Here is a 22,014-nt window from a genome sequence, read left to right as displayed (position 1 = left end):
CTTGTCCCGTCTTTGCTGCTTTGCATCTTAGGCAGACCCTGCTTGTCCTCGACGTCTCAGCCAGGGTGTCCCCTCCTCTGTGAACCCCTCCTGGGATCTCCCATCGCTCTGTTCTCTAGACTCCAAGAGCTTCTGGTGTGCTTCTCCACTTGGGCACCTGTAACGGCCCCATTCAGAGTCCGTGCTCATGCAGACCACGAGCCCTGTAACCAGCAGGCCATGCCGGGCTCGGCACCAGCATCCGCATTGGGCACATCTGGGTATGGAAATCAGATGAGCTTGGATTTGACTCCTTATCGCCTGACTGCTAGCCCTGGGCCCCTGTGCAGGCCGTGCAACTTCTATCTCAGCGTCTTCACCTATAAACTGGAACTGGGTATTGAGAGCCGACTCTCAAGCATAACAGAATATTTTTATGATTAACTCAGCAGAAGCTGTCACATCAAGTAGCTTCTCACAGGGAGGGTTTGCTCCTCCCAGGAATTCCCAGTACCAAGTGATGTGTCCTTGAGTTGCGAACCCTGGCAAGCCCGCTGGAATGCTTCCCGGGGCCTCACTCTGCTCCGCTGAGTTTACAGTGGTGCCTGCCTGCCGTGGTGACGCGGTCCTGGCCGGCCACACCGCCTGCTCCCAGGCCCACGCTTTGCTCAGCCCGCCATGCTGCTGCCTTCTGCCCCTCGTTGGGGTGGCAGAGTTTGCTTTCTGTTTGTTCCCGTTTCATGCCGCTCACGTAGTGTCCGGAAGCCCGGTTTGGATGCTGGCGTGGTGTCAGGCTCTCAGAAGCAGTCTGGCCTGAGTGGCTGGCTGGGCTCCAGCGCTGGAGTCTGAGAGACACAGGTTCAAATCCCAGCTCTGCCTCTTGGGCAACCACAGTGACCAGTTCTGAGATTCTATTTTATTTTTGAGAGAGAGAGTGTGTATGAGAGATGGAGCGGGGAGAGGGGCAGAGGGAGAGAGAGAATCTTAAGCAGACTCCAGGCTTACTGTGGAGCCCAACAAGGGGCTTCATCCCACAATTCTGAGATCATGACCCGAGCCAAAATCAAGTTGGTCACTTTATCAACTCAGCTGCCCAGGTGCCCCTGAAAGTTTGAAGTCAAGTTATTTCACCTCTTTGAGACTTAGTTTCCTTATCTTTGTAGTAGGGGCTATCATAAGAACCGTCAAAGTTACCTAAAGGATCAGGCGAGGCCATGTGGGCCAGGAGACAGAGAGGTCTCCTGGTACCTAATAGGTGCTCAGTGGATGGAACGTATAGGTTCACCATTTTACAAAAGATCTCAGGTAGCCCGTTAACTCCTCATATATGAGCATACCACTGGTAGGGTGCAGGGTTTGGATCCCCGGAGGGAAGAACTTCCTTCTCCCCTGAGCTTTGTAAAAAGAGGATGGGCTGCTGTGAAGAGGTAGTGAGCCACCCATCACTGGAGGTGTGCAAGGGTCTTGGAGGCCTTTGGATGGGTATATTTTTAAGGAAATTCAAACAAAGATGGGTGCTTAAACTAGGTCTTTTTGAATGGCCATCTTAGTTTTTGGATTCTGATGGTTTCTTAAAAAACAGTTTTATTGAGATATAATTCACAACATACACTTCACCCATTTAAAGTATACAGTTTGCCTTTTAGTGCATTCACAGAGTTGTACAAAAGTTACTATGATCATTTCTAGAATATTTTTATTCCCCCAAAAGGAAACCCTACACTACCCCCATTCTCCCCCAACCCTTGCCTTAGGCAAAACAAATCGACTTTCCCTGTCTATAGATTTGCCTGTTCTAAACATTTCATATGGGTGGAATCAGGTAGTGTGTGGTCCTTTGTGATTGGCTTCTGTCATTAGCATCATGTTTTCAAGGGACATTTATAGTATGGCTTTATGATGACTTCATTCTCTTTCCTTGCTGAGTAATATTCCATGGTACGACTATAACACATTTATTTACCCATTCATAAGTTGATGGGTGTATTGGTTGTTTCCACTTTTGCGGCCATCATGAACATTTGTGTACAAGTTTTCGAGTGGGGCCATGTTGTAATTTCTCTTGGGTAGACACCCAGGGATTGCTGGGTCCTCTGGTAACTGTGTTCATTTAAGGAACCGCCAGGCCATTTCTCAAAGTGCCTGCATCACTGTATATTCTCACTCGCAGTATCTGGGGTTCCCCTTTTCCACATCTTCGAGAACACTTTGATATTGTTTATCTTTTTGACTCTAAGTGTCCCAATGAGCACGAAGTGGTATCTCATTTTGGTTTTAATTTGCATTTCCCTGATGGCTAATGATGTTGAACATTTTCTGATGTGCTTATTGGCCATTTGTACCCACATCTTCTTTGAAGCAATGTCGTTCAGATCCTTTGCCCATTTTGTCATTGGGTTTTTGTCTTTCTAGATAGATGTCCCTTATTAGATAAATAATTTGCAAAATTTCTTTCGCTCTGTGGAGTTTTCTCTTCACTTTCTTTTTTTTTTTCCAAAGATTTTATTTATTTGACAGAGAGAGAGAGAGACCACAAGTAGGCAGAGAGCCAGACAGAGAGAGGAAGGGAAGCAGGCTCCCTGCGGAGCAGAGGGCCCCATGTGGGGCTTGATCCCAGGACCCTGAGATCATGACCTGACCAGAAGGCAGAGGCTTAACCCACTGAGCCACCCCGGTGCCCCTCTCTTCACTTTCTTGAAAGTGTCCTCTGAAGCACAGAAGTTTATAATTTTGGTAAAGTTTGATTTATCTAAGTTTCCTTTGTTGCTGGTGCTTTTGGTGTCACATCCAAGATAACAGTGCCCAGTCCTAGACCAGGAAGATTTATGCTTATGATTCCCTCTACGAGTTTTATAGTCTGGCTCTTTACAGTTTGACCTTTGATCTATTTCGAGTTACTTTGGTCTATGGTGTGAGGTAGGGGTCCGAGTTCTGTCTTTTGCCTGTGGATATAAAGTTGTCCCAACACTGTTTGTTGAAAAGAGTCTTCTCTTCTCATTGAATTGTCTTGGCACCCTTGTTGAAAATTAACTATAACTATGATACTAATTGTTTCTTTATCAGTGGGTCCCTTTGAAGAAATGTGCATTGCATAGAATGTGTTTATACTACGATAAATCCTGGCCATAGCTCTGCTGTTGAGTGAATTCTTGGGTGGGTCTCTTTCTTTCTGTAAGCCTCAGTCTCCCCATCTATAGAATGGCTCAGTGAGCTATGAGGATTTCCTAAGAAGGGGTTCGATTGTTACATGCTGAGACTCAGGGAGGTCTCTGTAGACTCTTTTGTTGGCTCTTTGGAATATCCCGTCATGCTGTGAGCCCAGCCCTGCAGCCTGAGATCTGGAGCCAGTCTCAGATCTGGGGGCCATTTCAGCGACTCCCTGGCCAGGATGAAAGCCAAGCCTGCCTTTCCAAGATCACTGATGTTGTGCTCAGTTAGTAAGCAGCATTGCCTTTCTCCGCACCAACTGTGCTCCAGGCCTATGTGTACAGAGCAGGTGAGACACGGCCTCCACCCTCGAGGGCCACAGTCTGATGGGAAAGTCGGCACATCAGCAACAGTTATGGAGCCAAGTGGGGCGTGCTGGGTGCCAGGGGTACCCAGGGGTGGTGCAGGGTACCAGGGGCTGCAGGTGCGAGGGGCAGATGGCAAAACACGGCTTTGCTGTTAAGTCCGTAGGCCTAGCCCAAATGCCAACTCTTGCTCTAGGAAATATCTAGAACATTGGGTTGAGCTGTACAGGTCATTCATGGGTCTTTTGTCCGCCACCCAGCTACGGCATTTACTTTATTGACACCCTGGCTTTCCAGCCTTCCCTAACATGCCAGCCAGGTAGTACTGACCGCTTGTCCACAGGGAAAGAGCCGTGGTCGAGGGGAAGAAGCCTCTGGAGTCTCAAACTGTCAGAGTTTCAATTCCAGCTTTGCATGTTTGGGGAAAGTTATTTAAGATCTCTGTGCTTTGTTTCCTTATCTATAACAGGGGGCTGATGATCAGGTCTCCTTGGTAGGGTATGGCCCAGAGAGCTCTCTCTTATGAAGGTCTCCAGCTAGGACAGGTTGGAGCTGTGGGTTGGAACAATGTAGCATTTCCTCCAGCATGGGAGGCGGGCTTCCCAATGGCTTGTTATGGCCCATGGCTGTTGCACGTTGTGACCTGGTAACAAAGTACAATTAGCCTTTCTGTCCCCAGCACAGAAGAAGATCATTACAAAGTCCTGCCCTTTTGGATAGGGCGGGGCTTCTTGGCCACATGTAATACCTTTACTAAGAGTGATTCTGCAGGAAAAAAGTCCCAAGGTGAATTGGGTGTGCCCTTTCCCTTTGTGAAAACCTTCCAGTTTGAAAGTCCAGAGAGGATGGAAGTCAGGTGACGACTATTGCTTCCACTTTGCCAACGAGGAGACTGGGTTTGGGAGCTGGTTGGCGGCAGTCTGCACTGGAACCGGGGTCCCCTAATCCCATTCTGGGGCCCATGTGACCCGCAGGAAGGCTCTGATAACAGGTTAGCAGAGTCGCTGATGTTCCCCTCCCCTGTCCCCTCCCATTCTCGGATTTTCCCCGAACCCACAGCATGTGTACATCAAGGACCAGTATGGCCAGAGAGATGCTCCTTCTGGTTCCATATTTCTTCCTTATAGGAAAAAAAAAAAAAAAGAATTGAACTGATAATTACCAAGTACCAACTTAAGTGACAGTGAGAGTAAATATTATTCTTTATAATTTCCAGATTTACCTGTCTGTTCATAAATATTTGTAACACCAGCCATGTCTCAGTGTCTGTCCCAGGTACCTTGATCAAGGGAGCCGCAATCAAGACAGGCAAGGGCGCAGCTCAGATACAAGTTCACATTCAAAGGAACTCAGTGCGGTTGGGGAGGTTGTCGCTTTTCATCTGGTGGCAGCCACTGAGTAAGCTGAGTTGCTGAGTTGTGTGCGGGCATCCGGGTCCCTTTTGAACCCAACCCATCTGAGAGCTCCAGGAGCACAGAATAGGGCACCCCCCAGAACCCCTGTTTCAGAACTCAGAGAGACCGTCGCATGTTACATGCCTCTGGCTGTTGGTTCAAGGGTTTGGGCCTCAGAGAACCACCTGTTCAAGGAGTCAGCTGGCAGGGCCTTTGGAATTGGAGCAGATTCCTGTTGGCTGCATGTCCCGCTGTCACTCAGCTCCCTACTCCTCTGGCCTTCAGCCCATGGCCAGGCTGGGAGCTGAGCCAGGGACAGCCTGAATGGAGGAGGGGCCTGGGAAGTGCTCTGCGGAGGAGCCCGGGAGCTTAGTAAGGGCGCTCCACATGCAAACACAAGTCAATCAGGTGGTTGGCCTTTTGGGACTACAGATTAAAAATCACAATAAACTATCCCGGCACACCGATTAGAAGAGGCTAAGATGGAAATCCTGGCCGTGGGAGGATGTGCGGGAACCAGATACCTCACACACTGCTGGCGGGAACGGAGCGGGGGTGCGGCCGCTTTGGAAAACAGCCTGGCCATTTCTAAAAAGTGTAAACATCGCACCAACCACGTGAGCCAGCCTCTCCACTCCTACGTATTTCTGCAAGAGAAATGAAAGGGAATGTCTGTGCACAAGTGTTCTGAGCCACTTTATTCGCAAAAGCTGCAAACGGTCCATCCGTGCTGTCTGCGCAGAATGGGGCCGTTATGAAGCGCAGAAAGGAATGAGCCATCGATACAGGCATCCGCGTGGACATATCCCAGCGTAGCTGTGGCGAGGGAAAGGAGCCAGGCCAAAAATAAATACACACATACATAGTGCATCATTCGATTTACGTGAAACCCTCCAGAAAAATGCCAAGTCCCCTGCAGTGACCGCGCACACTTCAGCGTTTGCCAGGGATGGGGTGTGGGCAGAAGGGAGGGACCAGAAGTGGGATCAGAAACCTGCGGCGTGATGGATGTGTTCTTTATCTTGAGTGGGGTGATGGCTTTATGGGTGTACATGTCAAACCCTACCAATTGTACCGTTTAACGATGCCTTTATTCATCAGTTATACTCCCAGGGAAGCTGTTGGAAATGAAGGCGACCCCATCTCCAGTCAGCTAATCAATAAGATGAGTCTGACCCTGCCCTCCTTCAGAGAACTCCTCAGCACATACGAGCAATGGAACAGGACCAGCGCGGTCCAGCGGCAGGGTCCCATTCTGGGTCCGTGGCTTACTAACCATGCTGTGCGCTGCCCTCCCCTCCCCAGGCAAAACCCAACTTTCTTTCCGTGAGATGGAAACCATGATCCTAACTCCCTCCTAGGTCGGAAGGAAAACATGGGGAAATCCACAGATGGTGCTTACTTAGTAAACCTATAATCAACAGCAGCGTACACAGTGTCCACGGGCTGCTGAGGAAGGGAGGGGTCGTTGGGCGGGGAAGGAGGAAGCTGGGAAGGTCAACACCTCTCTCGGCGGCTCTAAGTGGATCTTGGAAAGGAGATCAGAGAAGTGTCCGTTGGAAGGAGGTGCCGAGGGGTGTGGTAGGAAGGGACTTACCAGCCAGAACGAAGCTGGAGGAGGGGGCAGCATCCAGACTCGAAGCTTCTGGAAAACTTGACAGTGTGCCGTGTGCTGCAGCGAAGTGGAGCTAGGGTTAGGGGGGAGCTCGGTCCTTGAGGGTCACGAGGAGCCCTGGCTTCATCCGCCAGTCCAAGGTTTCTCACATTAGGACCTGAGGGAGATGTTTCTGGAGGCCACAAGTTGTATGCCAAATCTCATCTAATAAAAACAAATAAAAAGTTAAAAACTGTACATGTTGGGGCAATGCTCTCCGATTGAAAGGCCAGATTTCCTTCCGCCTAGCAGAAAGTTCTCATTCCTGAAATCCGTCTTGGTGAGAGTGGGCTCTGAGCATATGTCACATGCGGCCACGATTTCCCCTTTAAAGAGGTGTGCCGCTGCCTTCTTCCACGGGGGAGCCGCAGGAGGCGTGGGGCAAGGTGTGCATCGTCGCTGTGGCCAGACTTCCCGTGGGCTACGGTGCAGACCGTGCAGGGAGGGGGCTCCGGTTCTGGGGGAGGTGCTGTGGGAAGTTGGGCCAGAGGGCCAGGCAGGTCTTATGGGTTCGGGAATGACTGTGGGAATTGCCGCTCCCTGGGGAAGACTCCCCCGCCCCACGACCTCCGAGAGAAGGCGTGAGGCACAGGGGACCTGATACGCGCCTCAGCTTTGCAGGGCCAGTGACAGGCCTGGAGGAGGGGCATGGGGACGTCTGTCACTGCCATGCTGTCACAGATCACATGGGAAGGGAGGTCAGGGCAGGTGCAGGGACAAAGGGCTGACACCTCATCCTGGCTTCCATCCCATTGGGCCAGATCTTCTCAGGCCGGGGCCCTGGAGCCTGGGGCAGCACCTGCGGCTGGCCTGACCACCCCGCCCTCCCGGCCCGGAGCGTTAGGGGGTGTCATCACGGTGTCCTGGGGAGTGTGAGCCGTGTTTTTACGGCCGGAGCCTGGATTGAGTCATGGCCCACAGTGTGAAAAACCAACACCCACAATCTCTTCGGAATCAGAAGCCAGTAGGACCGCCTTGACCGGACCGAGCAACCTCGTGCCTGTGGTCTAAGGCTCTCTGTCCCAGCCAGGTCGGACTAGTACTCTGACACCCTGCCCAGTGCTCTCTGATCTGCATCTTTCAGGCCCTGCCTCCTTGACTTCTCACCGTCCTGACGCTGCCAGGAGCTGGCCATGACCCTGGGGCCTCAAGATCCCTACAAGGAGCCCACCCCTTTGAGGCCTCTGACTGGTCCCCGCCTGTCCCCCATCCCGCCTCCAGCCGACAGCCGGAGCTGAGCACACCTGTGCCCCAGGAGCCCCTGCCCTGCCCCAGGGCTGCATTCTCCCCCCATTCTCTCTTGGTTGCCCTGTGCATTCTCTCCATTCCCAGATGTTTGCATTTGACCTCTGACCATACTCGCCGAGGTTAGCGCTCCCTGGGTAGAAATTGTGACATCCTCCGCGCTGTGCCTTTTGACGGAGAGCTTGGCTTCAGTGGATTGAGAGGACTGGGAAACGCTGTTTCAGAATCAGAGTCTCGGGGCAGGAGCTGGGCCAGAGAACAGTGTTCACTGCTAGCGGCCGTTTTTCCATGACGGGGGCTGTTCGAAAATCGTTCTCAGAGCCCTCGTTGTGAAAACCGTAGCTGCCCGGTCCCCTCTGTGGCTGGAATTGTAAAGTGGACCCCACAAGCCTGGTAGGACAAGGGGGGTTTGGTATCAGCAAATGCGGTGGGCAGAGGTTGGGCTGCGGTGGCCTGTCATCTGTGTGGCTTTGGGGCTGTCCCTTAGCCTCTCTGAGCCTGTGCTTCCCTCTGAGATGGGACAGAGCCCAGTGATTGTTCCCGGCTCTGGATTCAGGCCCTTAGAGGCTGTGAAAAGATGAAATAAGGTGGTGCCACACTCTGTCCCCGCTCTTCATGCTCTGCTCTCGGAGTCACCTTCTGGGCATGCTGGGCGCAAGAGAACTGCCCCAGGAACGTCCTGGTGCTCCGAACGACTCTGAACGGTGGCCTGGCCACATCATCGTCACCACACGTAAACAAAAGAGCGCATTCCCAGAATCCACTTGAAATAAGCTTTGGGATTCAAACCAGCTGCCTGAAATTCCATCTGCATCCCTGAGAGCAGCGGGAATGAGTAAGGATGGAAACTGTTGCAGGGCAGGAGGGAGTCACGGGGAGGCTGGGTGAGTCGTGGAAGGGGCAGGCACCCCCATCCCCGGGCTCAGGGTCAGCGTGTGGTGGGGACCGCTGGCCAGGCTGGCAGGGCAGGCACAGAGGGCTGTCACTCTCCATAGGGTCTGCCACGGGTCCAGGGGTTACTGAGGTCTGCGTGCTGAAGGCTTCTGGGTTCCAGAACGAATGCCAGTGGCCAGGCACTGCAGGACCGTGGCTGCCTGCAGCAAGGGCCAGACCTCTGAGCAGAGGCCCAGATTTCCCCCTGGAGTTGCCTTCTTGGAACTTTGATGTTCATCAGAGAGGATCCGCGGGCTCCCCGCACTGCATGGGCAGCCCTCACTGGGGTTGGGCAGCTGGGAGGCATGGGCAAAGGCATGGAAGCTTCGTAGAACCGTGGTGTTTAAGAGCAAAGGCTTTGGACGCAGGCCAACCTGAGTTCAAGTCCCGCACCTTCTACTTAACGTCCCTCTGACTTCGGGGGACGTTCTTAGTATCACGGATCCTTAATTTCCTCAGCAATAATGTGGGGGTAATGCCGAGTCTCTCACTGGGGCTTTGTAGGATAAATGAGTTAATAAGTTAATAATAATTTCACAAATAAGCCCTTCGTCGTAGAGTCAGGCACACACAGAACGCCAGACCCTTGTTGCCTATCGCAATTATTATCCTTAACACTGCGTCCGCCCCTTGGGGCAGGCTCATTTGCTTTCCTGAGTCTGTTTCCATCTTTGTAAATTGGTACCAAAAATGCCAGCCCCATGGCAGCCACTCTGTGAACCTGGCTTTGCCCCTCTCTCTGCCTGGGAGGGGTTGGGTGTCCTGGGGTACCGTGTTCCCCAGTGGAATTGGGCGAGGTCCTAAGCAGGATGGCGACAGCGTCCAGATTATCAAATGGCACATGTATTATAGTGTGCCAAGGAGGGGCCTGCACCTTACTGCCTCAGCTCTGCAGATCCTGGGAAGGGGAGGAGGGGTCTGTGCACCGACGGTCAGGAGATGGGCTTTGAGCCACGGCGGGCAGTCTGTAGTCAGAGTCAGTGGTTTTGTTGCTGCAGTGTTCGGTCCCTGCTGCTCAGTGGCTCCTAGCCCTTTGTCCCTCCAGTTGCTTGGAGAGGCGGATCTCCCGGCTCCCACTGGTCTCCTTGAGGCTTCTCGGCTCCCGCACCCCCGCGTCGGCCGGCCCTGGAGGTTTGCCACTGGACTGAGTGGATTCTGCCCACCTGGTGGGATCCTGTCCCATACGGGGTCACTGCCCGCCCCGGGGCACGTCTGTCAGATGCCCCAGGGGGCAGGGCGCTGGACTTGGCTTTGGAGACTGTGTGATCCGCGGGACGGGCACAGACTGTGGAATCTGACAGAAGGAGGGTGAGCTCTCAGCCTGAAGCTGTGGGTCTGTGTGTCTAGTCTTAGCGGTTTTTTGTTCTTGTTTTTTCCCAAAGATTTTATTTATTTGTCAGAGAGAGCGAGCGCGCAGAGAGAGACAAGCAGGGGGAGCAGCAGGCAGAGGGGGAAGCAGGCTCCCCGCTGAGCAAGGAGCCCGATGTGGAGCTCGATCCCGGGGCCCCGAGATCATGACCTGAGCCCAAGGCAGATGCTTAAACGACTGAGCCACCCAGGCGTTCTAGTCCCAGTGTTCTTACCTGCAAGGGGAGAAGAGGGGGGCAGCGCTGGGCTCGGAGCACCTGCTTTCCTGACGAGTCCCCACGACATTCTACGAGGAAGGTGCTGGTGGGTGGGGGAGGCTGGGCTGCACTCCCGCCGCGGGGGGGGGGGGGGGGGGGGGGGCGGTGTCCTGGGCCAGTGCCTGGCACAGTGTCTGCCGTTTATCATGGCAGCCGTGTTCGTGCCCTTCTCTTCCCTTTGGGCTACATTCCGTTTCCAGCACCCTCTGCCACGGCACCCATATCTACCACGTTTCGGCCCCTCACTTTGCCCCGAGCCTCCCTCCTCAAGCTCTAGTTCAGCTCCCCTGCTTTTGATCCCACAAGTCCTGCCAGACTCCTACTAACATGTCAGCCTCTCAGACCCAGGTTTTGACCCAGGTTCCAGCTGAGCCCCGGATCTGTCCTGCCTCAGCTTGATTCCTGCGCCCTGGCCCGGCTTGTCTGTCTTCAAGGCCAAAATGTCATTTCTCTTCCTGCCATCATTTGCGGTAACCATACAGGAGGCTGGAAACCGGGACCGTTTCCTTTCGCTCTCTCTCCTCCTACGGACCAGCCCCGTGCTCACTCCCATAGCCTTCCCTCAGGGGTGCTCCTGCCCCTGCCCCTCTCGGCCCTAACCCCCAGCCTCCGCCCACTCCTGTGAGGGCTTCCCCTCTCTACCCTCCCTGGCCGGGGTCACCTGCCCGAAGCTCAGAAATAGTCATGTAGAGAAGCCCCGTTGTTAGCTCTTGTGATTTAATGTGTTAATAAAAAATTGTGTGTTTGTGCATGTGTATCTCATTGATTTAGTCTTTTGATATCTATGGGTTGTGTTTTTTTTTTTAAGATTTTATTTACTTATCTATTTATTTATTTAGAGAGCAAGCACAGGAAGGGGACAGAAGGAGAGTAGAGAGAGAACCTGAAGCAGGTTCCCCTCTGAGACCAGAGCCCCATGCCGGGCTCGATCTCACAACCCTGAGATGGTGACCTGATCCGAAACTAAGAGTCTGAAGTTCAACACACTGAGCCCACCCCGGGTCCCTTGATAACTGTGTTTTCAGACGATTGGTTTCCTTTGTAATTCTTTGCACTCTATTGTTGCCATTTCAAGCCTTTCTTCAGAGAAAGCTCCGGGAAGTTTGGAGCTGTCTGGCTTCCCTCAAACCACCCCCACGCCGGCTCTGAGCACCTTCATCTGTAGCCCACATGCGTGCTCAGTGTGCTGCTTCTCTCCCATGAGCTTTTCTAATTTTTTAAAAGGATTTTGTTTACTTGAGAGAGAGAGAGAGCCCATGAGCACAAGCAGGGGCGGGGTGGGGGGGTGTTGGGAGGGAGAAGCAGACTTCCTGCTGAGGAAAGAGCCCGACGTGGGGCTCAATCCTAGAACCCTGAGATCATGACCCGAGCCAAAGGCAGATCCTTCAAGGAGAGAGCCACCCAGGCGTCCCTCTCCTGTGAGCTTCTTGAGACAGGCCTGGCTGCGAGCTTGTGTTGAGTTCCCGTGCGTGCCATGGGGAATGAAACGGTTGCAAAACAGGATAAGATGCCCCCCATCTCCTGAACTCTGCCTGGGGCTCCCGGAGCCCAGCCTCGTGAGGTCCCTCAGTGGAGGCCGATCCAGGGGTCTGAGGCCCACCTGAGCCCCGCCGTACCCGGCTACACCCCAGGTGTCCCATGTAATGTACATCGGGGTCTCCAAACCACCCTGCCTTACAGGCCCTGGGCATTTGCCGCCAGAAGGGCTCTCCCAAGCCTCTCTCGGGCTGTGCGGCAATGAAGAAAGTTCTTGCCAGCAGTCCTGCCCCCAGAAACTCTGGGAGACTCCTTTCTGCCCCTCCCCTGCCTTGCTTTGTAAAGTTACGTAAAAGCTGAGCTTTCTGGAAGCCAATCAAGTCCCACACTAGACGGGAGATTAAAGACACAATGAACCAGTTTAAGCGCCCACACAGTCTACTGTGCTTTTCAAATGGAGCATTCAAAGACAGGGGGTGGCTTCAGGGAACTTATTAAATTGTTAGAAAAAAATCAAAACAGCTCTGAAAGGAAAACAACAGGATGGGCCCCTGAGCTCCAAACTGCAGGCCTAGGTCCCCCTTGTGGACAGCTGCTTCGGCGGCGAGGGCCCGTGGCCGCCCTGGATGGGAGCTCCGAGCCTCAGGCCCTCCGTCAAGGCTTGTTGGACCACAAGCTGATGATCAAGAGGACAGAGCCAACACACAGTTCAACCTTGTGAAGAAACCGTTGTTGGTTTTTTTTTCAATTTTTATTTTTAAAGGGATGGTTGCTCTTTCTAGAAAATTCCCAAAGTGCCTGTGGAAAAATAAGGAAACCGAAGCTTCCAACTGTATGTTTCCACCATCCACAGGCCAACAGTCTCTACCCGAGCGGCCTCCAATGACTGCGCCAGGAAAAGAGAGGCCTGAGGTCACGTGGGATGTGGCTTCAGCCACTGTGGGCCACGCCCCCTGCTGTCCGTCACGTGGACCGGTCGTGGCTGGACTCCCCGACCTTTCCCCAGGAGCTTAGTTTTTTGTGGCTCTGTTTGCTTCTAGTGTAGTGTTGTAACGACTAAATACACAATTTTGCTGAATGTTTTGATGTCCTTATACTGTAAGAATTCTCCATCATCCATTCATTTTAAGCGTACTTTTCGTGGGCTGCATAATATCCTGAAAGGCGGGGAACCCTGCATCCCTTAACTAATGCCCCACTGTTGGGCATTTGGGTTGTTTCCAGTTTTGCTTCATTTGCCATTTTAACCAATGCTACATTCGTTTCTTGGTGCCTTAAACTTTCTACCAGTTCTGGGCCGTCTCAGTATTGGCGGAGGGCTGACTCTGTGCAAGGTGTTATGGGTGGTTGGGGATAAGCTACACACAATCCCTTCACGTAAGATGCAGATATAAATAACTTTAATCCGAAGTCGGTTATCGTGGCGTAAGCAGACAACTAGAACTGGAATACAGAATAGTTTTGCCTGGGTTTAGTGGGATTCTAGGAAAGTTAGGGGCGAAAATCTGAGCCCTGGTGTCGGCAGCTGAAAGGTAAGGGCGAGGGAGTGGAGGGCAGCGTCGGGGAGGGCTGCTTTAGCTGGGGGATCCAGGCCTTAGGGCTTCCCCTAAGGCGGCAGAGCAGGTGGGTCAATTGAAGGTGCAAGGTCATCTCAGGTGCAAGGTCAGTTGAATGTCCGTGGTCACCACAGGCTAGGTGGTCTGTGGCTCAGTGGAAAACACCAGTGATTGTCCCCCGTGGACCCAAGTTTGTGGAGAGTTAGCAACAAGACCCCTGGCAGATGGGGACCGTCTCCAGCCCTGAGACGGTAATATTCAGGTGGGATTCCGGGGCTGACCTCAGCTTGGGTGATGCCAAAAATTATTTCTCAGGGTGAGACTCCTCGATCCATGGAGATCATGATTCATGATGTGTCATGGACATCTCAGACTGTATGTGTTTTGGGATTCTCCTTTGGAGGGGCTTCAACCCACAGAGACAGAAGAGGGTTGGTCCTGAGTCCCCAGCTAGGGTGAGCGGGAGGCAGGGATGCTGAGAGGCCGGGGAGAATTTCTGTGAGCCCGGCGCCTAGGGCCCGCTTTCCCATAGGAGAGACCCCATCTCCTCTGTGGTCCTTTGGAGGACTGTGCAGCCGAGTGGGAGCACCAGGAGGGACGCTGCTGGGATGCGGGTCTGTCCCCAGCGTCGGTTCCACCCCCCACCAACACTACCCGACGTTCTCACCTGCCGGCTGATCTCATGTGATCCTGCCTTCAGCCCCCGCAGGTGCCATGACTCAGCCGCCCCAGGAGGACTTCGACAGGAGCGTGGAGGACGCCCGGGAGTGGATGAAGGCCGTGCAGGAGCGACTGCAGGTCAACGACAACACTCAGGGGCCCCGGGCGGCCCTGGAGGCCAGGCTGCGGGAGACCGAGGTATGCAGAGGCCGTGGCTTCCGTGGCCCCGTGGCTTTGGCCATGTCCCTCCCCCTTCAGGCCACAGGTTTCCGGGCTGATAAATGGCAGGGGTGTGTCTCAAACTTGGATGTGTTGGAATCTCCCGGGGAATTGGGTTTGAGGCTGAATCTGATTGATCTGGGAGGTCAGGGCGCCCCCCCCCCGGGCCCCTTCCCCGCCAACGGTATTGCTAACGCGATCCGGGTGACACAATTGCTGCTGGTCCTGGGACCATGGTTTCACAGTGGCCGTCTGGTTCTTCTGTGCCGGCAGGGGCTCCATGCGGCCAGGTGGGTCCCTAGCGTCCTCCTGCTTCCCTGAGTCCCTGAGCCGAAGGCCCCTTCCAGGTCTGGGTGGGTCCCGATCTGCCTTCAGGAGGGTGGTTCTGCCCAGGGAGAAGTGACGCCAGGGTCAGGGTCTGGCCTTGCTCCCCACAAGGCAGGGCTCAGGGCCTGTGGTGCTATGCCTACGACAAGTGCTGGTGCCCTGGCTGCCCCCATCCGCGGGCATCTGCTCCGGGCCCGGGGACAAGGCAGGAACATCAGCATGAATCAGAGGCCTGGGTCGGACTCTCCATGCTGATGCTACTGTGCTGTGTGACCTTGGCCAAGTCCCTCTCCCTCTCTGGGCCTCAGTTTCCCATCTGTGAGCAAAGCCGTGACAGACACATCTCTCAGGTCACCTCCACTGGGATATCCTGCAATTCTAACTTGTCACCTAACAATGGTCGCTTTTAGGGGAGGCTCACCTTCTCTGACACAAACCGATCTCCCAACCAGGTGAGAAGCCAAGCTGACCCCACACCCGCTGTCCTGGGTTGCTTTCTTTTTTTCGTGCGGTCTTACTGATCTGGTGCATCTTTCTGAAAATATCTAATGCTCTTTTTAGAAATGGATGGTCAAAATGAAGAAATTTATATCACCTTTGTGAGGCTGATCATTTAAGGTTCAACACAACATTGTGAAGGAGGAGCCTCAGTTACATATGGGGAAACTGAGGCCTAGGTCATGTGACTCGTCCACATTGGAACGGTCTCTGGGTGGGACATTCCCTCCTGGAATTCGAATCTTCTGAGTCCTTGTCAGATGAGCTTTCTGCTTCCCTAGAGCGTCATGTGCTCCTCTGATGACCAGGGATGGTATTCACAATAAAACCGTGCCCCACAGGGCAGAAAGCAGGGCATTCTGGTTTCTCCAACATTCTTCTCATAGAACAGCTCACTGGATTTGAGTGAGGCCAGGCTATGGAGTCTGGACATCTTGGGTTCAAATCCCAGCTCGGTTTTTGCTGGCTATGTGAGCACCTGCAAGTCATTTGACCCTGTTGGGCCTCTGTTTACTTTCCTTCTAGAAAGGGATGGTGCTAATTATGCCTTCTCATGAATGGCGCTTCTCATGCCTTCAGTGGCCTGACTGTGGTGGACCAGAGACCTGCCCTTTCGAGTCACATTTTTTCACTAGCTTCCCCTGCGTCAGGCCTCAGATCACGACCTTGGGACTCCCAGGTGACCGACTCGTTCCTGTCCACTGCCCTCAGGTTGCTCCTGACACAGTCCCTTGCCACACACCTGAATTAAACACTGCCCTGTTCCTGCAGGGTAGGTGTGGAGGGGCCCACCGGTCTCCCAGTTGGGGACGTCGCCTGCTTCCTGGGGCAGCATTAGTACTCGCCATCCTGGGCCACCTGTCCTCCTAGGACAACCAGGAACAAGTGCTTGACGGGGCTGGTTAAAGCCCCCCACCAAGTGACCATCAGGGCAGGAAGGCAGGGACACTTTTAAGTCATATGATCAAATGCTTCCCGATTGGACAGTGACGTGAGCGGAGAACCCGGGGCTCTTGGAGAACCCAGGGAGGTTGTGTCTCCCAGCCTGGGAGATCAAGAGAGTTCTCTGGGGACAAGCGACTTTACTGTTGAAGCTCCAGTACAGAGGAAGTAGTCAGGTGGGGGACTGCAGGGGCGAGGCTGGGGAGGAGGGGGCTCCAGGCAGAGGGAACAAGTAAGAAAGGCCTGGAGATGGGCAGAGCCCGAAGCACACACTCGGAGCCCTAACGGGGCTAGTGTTGGGACAGCCCCAAGCGTCAGGCAGAAGCAGGGGCCGGGGCCAGAGAGGTGGTTAGGGGTCAGAGGGGAACAGCCTGGAGCACCAAGTCGGGGGGCTTGGGTGTCTCTTCCGCAACAGGGGGGATGGTGGTTTGGAAATTCGGAGGGTCCGGGATTGAAGGACTCCCCCACTGGAGGGGAGCTGGCAGCCCGAAGCCCCTTGCCGTGTCAGACTTGGCCTTCCTCATCATCAGCACTATTATTGCCACCAGGAGGCACGGATCCAGTGATCCATCCTCCCAGATCACTGAGAGCGGGCACGCGACCTTCATTCACCACCTGTAAGATCCTCCGGGCAGCACTCTCCACTTTCATGTTTATTTTACAAAAGCCCTGTGAATGCTATTTTATTGTGCCCGCTTTTCAATAGCAACATGTGATTCCTGGACACAGTGATGAGTCAAAACTCCAGAAACAGACCTTGTCAGGGCTTGAACCCTGGGCATGAGTCCTGAGCATCACTGGCCATCCCCATGCAGGGGCCTGGAGCAGTGGAGGCAGGAGAGGTCCACCTTACCCCAGGGTTCACGAACCTAAAGGGGGACAGGTGTGCCCATAATCCACGCCACACAGGGTGTCCTGATGTTACGAGGTGATTCTCCTCCTCTAAAACCTTCCATGGCTCCCTGTTGCCCACCAAAGAAAACCCAGACTTCACCTGGTGTCCAAGTCTGCTCTTCCCTACTCGACCCTGCTTTCCGGCCTCAGCTGCTCCAGCCCTCACCCCGAGCAAGCACACGTCCTCCCCTGTTGGCAGACAGCCTAGATGTCCGCTCAGCAGGCCTCTGGCCTGTACCCTTGCCTCTACTTGGAACACCCTTTACTGAGTGTGGGTGTGGGTGTGCTTGTGAAATGAAGCACCATCCCCTCTCCCCGCCCCCCTGCCCGCAGCCTCGCTCCTGATGCTCTCAGTCCTGGAACACTACAGCCCTGTATGTACCCGCTGTCTCAGGGTACTACCCATCGCTTTGGACCTGGCACCCGTGTACCGGCAGGTCATCACCCTCTGGTGGTGTGAGGCAGGGGTGGTAAGTCGAGACGGGGGTGGTCCTGAGGAAGAGCCTGTGCCCACCCCAGGGACTCGGCCTGGAGCCCAGGGGGAGGGGTCGAGTCCTGGGTGCTCTGCCACCGGCTTTCCCACAGGGCTCAGGCGTGCTCCGTTCTGGGCTCTGACATTTCAAAACCAATTTTGCAATAAGAAAGAAAACATTTCTCTCCTGCCATCTGGTGAAGGGAGCTGCTAGGGACTTTTCTACCTCCCCAGTCCTTGGGACCTCTCTCTTGGGGTCTCGGGGTCTCCCTTGTGGCCCCCCCCGCTGCCAACCCCAGCACAGTGGTGTGTGTTCCCGGTTATCGTTTGCTGGAGTGGCCAGGGTGTAAGTTCCAGTCCAGCTGTGACACCTCATAGCTCTGTGGCCAGGAGTGAGTCACATGCCCTTCTGCAACGTGCAGGGAGGGTCCCCTCCCCCTCGTGCAGCTCCAGGACCCCCAGGGTGGTGGAAGCCTTCTGGGAAGGGAGACTGGAGAGTGTCACTCTGGGAACTAGGGCTCTGGCAGGCTGGGGTTCGAATCCCCGCGTGGCTGTGGTGCCTCAGGAGAGTTTCTGGAACACCTAGAGCTTTAGATTGTTGGGGTGGAAGTGGGGTGGAGGAACAGGGAGACGAATGGCTTACTGGGGCCCTTGGCCAAGTGCAGGCCCCTGGCAGAGCCGGCCCTGTGGGTGAGGTGGTTTCTTGTGGTTTCGATGCAGGGATGGGTGCATGCCGACCCTCCCCACCCGAGCCTCCAGGAGCTGGTCCTCTGGGTACCGGCATCTCGTCTCTTTGCCCTCTGGTTCCCAGCCTCCGTGGGCTACTCTGGGCCCTCGCCTCTGCTGGGCTGCTTCCTGGCTGGCTTCCAGACCACCCCCCCACCCCGGCTGTGGTCAGAAACAGGCTTTGTTCCCTAGGACTTGGCTTCCAAATGCCGGACACACGGTGCCTGAACACCTGGTGCTTCTCCACCTCTGCTCAAGCCCCCGTCGCCGAAGCCTGCAGGTCACCAAGAGCTGGAGCCAGCGCCATCTGCTACAAAGCCTCCTCGGGTTTCCCCACGTCCCTCCTTGGAACTCGGGTCATGACCTTGTCATGTCTGTGGCTCCTTTACAGTCCTCTGTGCTCTTGGCTGCAGGCCCCACCACACCCTGCAAGCACTGGGCCGTATTGGTTCATCCTGGACCCCAGGACCCAACACAGTACCCAGCAGAGTACTGAGAATAGTACCCAATATCGTACCTAGCATCATACCCAGCATAGCACCCAGCATCATACCCAGCACAGTGCTCAACTCAGTACCAAGCATAGTAGTCAACACAGTGCCCAGCATATGCCCAGCATAATACCCAGCACAGTACTGCACATAATACTCAATGCAGTACTGAGCACAGTACCCACCCTAATGCCCAACTTAGTACCCAGCATAGTACTGAGCATAGTGCCCAGTATATTACCCACTACAGTGCCCAGCATAATACTCAGCACAGTGTCCAACTCAGTACCCAGCACAGGACTGCACGTAGTGCCCAGCAGAGCACTAAGCATCGTACACAGCACGGTTCCTGTCTCATCCTGGCGGCGCTGGTGAAAGCCCAGACTGACCCCGTTCCTCCAGCTTTCCTGATCTGGTTGTTCTTCTCTCCCCCCCTGAGGTTTTCCCGCCATCCAACCCCCACCAGAATGTGGCCCTCACTGGCTCCTTAAGCAGGATCATTCTGTGGCTGCAGGTCGAGTGCCCCTTCCCAGCTGCCCAGCGCCTCCTGCCGAACACTCCTGGATCTTGCCTGCGATCGGCTGTAAAAGAGCTTCCCGCCAGCCAGAGAGCGACGTCCTGGTCCTGACAGCAGTGAAGGAAGGTGGAATCTGCTTCTTAAAAGCTTAGGCCCCGCCTCCATACCCCACTGCTTGATATTTTGGTTTGGGGACAGATGTTTCTGCTTTGGGCCAGGACGGGCTGGCATTCTGTCTGCCTTTGGGCCTGGCCGGCTCTCCCCCGTTTGGCAGGGAAACCGCAGACTCCTTCCCCTGCAAAAGGCAGGGGTTCAAGAGGGCTCCCGCGTCCGTCCAGCCTGTATCTCTCCGAGCAGAGGAGGCAGGAGAGCAAAGGGCCAGAGGCCTACAGGAGGTCCCACAGTCAGGACACTAGGCCGTGGGAAAGGGGCCGTTATTTCCTGGGGACTTTCCAGGCCTGGCTGGCGCTCTCTCTCTGGGGGTAAGACTGAGCTCAGCATCTTACCCCCCAGCCACTGGCCCCCTGAGTTTATGGAGCCAGATTCTGATGGAGCCTCATTTGGGGGGCAGGTATGAGGAGGCCGCTCCCACCGCTGCGGAGAACTGTCCCGCAAGGCTCCAGGTTTCTGTGGGTTCCCAGTGCCCTCGCCTATGAAACTGCCGTTACCAGGGCACCCTTCTTGTGAGCTCAGGGTGTGGGCTTTCCGTCTACTCCTCAACACTGGGGGGTCAGAAATCTCGGGTCCTTCATCAAATTAGATCTCTGAGATGACAAGAAATTCATCCTGAGCCTCACCGGGACCCCTGCTCCTGAGTGGAATGACATGGTCTGTGCAGGGGGTGGGTAATCTCCCTCAGCCCAGAACATTCGGCAGGGGCCCCCAGATCTTTAGTCCGTGCTAACTACTAGGGAGTCTTTGTCTTCCACATCACAGCCTGGTATGGAGAGGGACCCAGCAACTCTGTAGGGTTCTTTGGGGTCCTGCTATATCCCCCTGCTTGGCCAGGCCCCAAAGCAAACAAAACCTCTTTTCCCCTCTTGGGGTAGCTCCCTGCTCTCCACTCTGCCTGTACCGCCCGCCCGGATGCTCACGGACCACAGAGAGCCTGAGGAAGGAGCTTGGTTAATGTCACTCTTTGAAAACACAGGGAGGAGGGCAGGCCCCTGTCATTGTCATCACCGTCATCGGTAACCATTCTCCTAGCAGGTGACAAGGGCTGGCACCACCGCCCATTCGCACCTGCTGGAAAAGGCCCTACATCGTATCTCAACCTTTTACAAAGTCTATAGCAACCCAGCAGTGTTTTAAGTAACTGTATTTGTTTAGATTCATGGATTAACCCTATGAGGTAGACGAAGCGGGGATTGTTAGCACTATCTCAGGGCGCGAAAGGGAGGCCCAGAATGATCCGTTGACCTGCTTGGGGGGCACACAGCCATCAGTGAAGTGGCATCTGGCTTCCCCCACCTGGCCCCAGTGCCCACCACAGAGAAGGGTCCCAGAAAGCCAGCCCCCGGGACTTCACGCCAAGAAGGCTGGCGGCCAGTCGCCGGGGAGACAGGTGGGACAACAAAGCTACTGCCACGGACCAGGGATCAGAGGTGGGAAGAGTCAGTGCTGACGGTGGACAGTCCGAAGCTGACAGTGAAGCATGGCCAGGGGACGGTGTGCCCGGGGCTCTCCCTGCATCAGGGAGCATGACCATGACCCTGGATGGCATTAGGCTCTCGTTTTACAGGCCTGGAGAGTCTCAAGTACTGTGATGAACGTCACGCAGGTAGGAGGGAGTGGCTTTGGAATTGGAATCCAGTTGTACGTTTATTACAGAGACCACACTTTAGTGGCCAAAGGACTAAATAATGCCCGTCAATAAAGAGACGACCTGCTGTTAATCAAAGGCATGCTAATTGCTACACAGGGTGTGTTAGTCTGGGTCCTCCAAGAGGCCAAGGCCAAGGTGAGATAAAAGCTCAAGATGGTTTAGTACTGGGAGTCCTGGCCTCAGCATCAGACAGCAGAAAGAAGCAAAAGGCGCCCAAACTGGCAAAGAAGAAATCACTCTGTCTGTCTTGGCAGATCACATGATTCTCTGTGTAGAAAACCTGAAAGCCTCCAGCAAAAAATTGCTAGAACTGCTACAGGAATTCCGCAGTCGCGGGATATAAAAGCGGTGCACGGAAGTCTGCTGCTCTTCCGTATACTAACAGTGAAGCAGCAGAAACAGAAATCAGGGAGTCGGCCCCATTTACAACTACATCAAAAACCGTAAGATACCTAGGAATGAACCTAACCAAAGAAGTAAAGGGTCTGTACTCTGAAAACGATAGAACACTCACAAAAGAAATTGAGGGCAACACAAAGAAGTAGAAAAACATTCCATGCTCATGGACTGGAAGAACAAATGTGAAAATGTCTATGCTACCCAAAGCAATCTACCTGTTCAGTGCAATCCCTATCAAAATACTATTGACATTTTTCACAGAGCTGGAACAAACAATCCTACAATTTGTATGGAATCAGAAAGACCCCAAAGAGCGAAAGTGATGTTGAAAAAGAAACCAAAGTTGGCGGCATCACAATTCAGACTTCAAGCTCTATTACAAAGCTGTCATCATCAAGACAGCATGGTACTGGCACAAAAACAGACACAAAGATCAGTGGAACAGAATAGAGAGCCCAGAAATGGACCCTCAACTCTGTGGTCAACTCATCTTTGACAAAGCAGGGAAGAATGTCCAATGGAAAAAAGACAGTCTCTTCAACAAATGGTGTTGGGAAAATTGGACAGCCACATGCAGAAGAATGAAACTGGACCATTTCCTTACACCACACACAAAAATAGACTCAAAATGGATGAAGGACCTCAATGTGAGACAGGAACCCATCAAAAT

General features: G+C 54.1%; 1 protein-coding gene across 4 annotated transcripts in view; it reads left to right on the top strand.

Annotated features, from left to right (window-relative positions):
* The window catches only part of SYNE3 (spectrin repeat containing nuclear envelope family member 3), a 93,326-nt gene that overhangs the window by 20,401 nt on the left and 50,911 nt on the right, over positions 1-22,014 (top strand). For 3 of the 4 annotated variants that reach the window (XM_046007434.1, XM_046007433.1, XM_046007432.1), the window contains exon 2: positions 14,075-14,232. In XM_046007434.1, coding sequence (XP_045863390.1) covers positions 14,089-14,232 — 144 coding nt within the window. In that variant the 5' untranslated portion in view covers positions 14,075-14,088. Of the gene's footprint in view, positions 1-14,074; positions 14,233-19,209; positions 19,247-22,014 lie in introns of those variants that run through there. The other variant, XM_046007435.1, reaches the window with a different exon arrangement.

This window comes from Meles meles, chromosome 6 (assembly GCF_922984935.1).
Source record: "Meles meles chromosome 6, mMelMel3.1 paternal haplotype, whole genome shotgun sequence".
NCBI classification, from domain to species: domain Eukaryota; kingdom Metazoa; phylum Chordata; class Mammalia; order Carnivora; family Mustelidae; genus Meles; species Meles meles.
The sequence above is the reverse complement of the archived record's forward strand: the minus strand, read 5'-3'. Positions and strand labels throughout refer to the sequence as shown.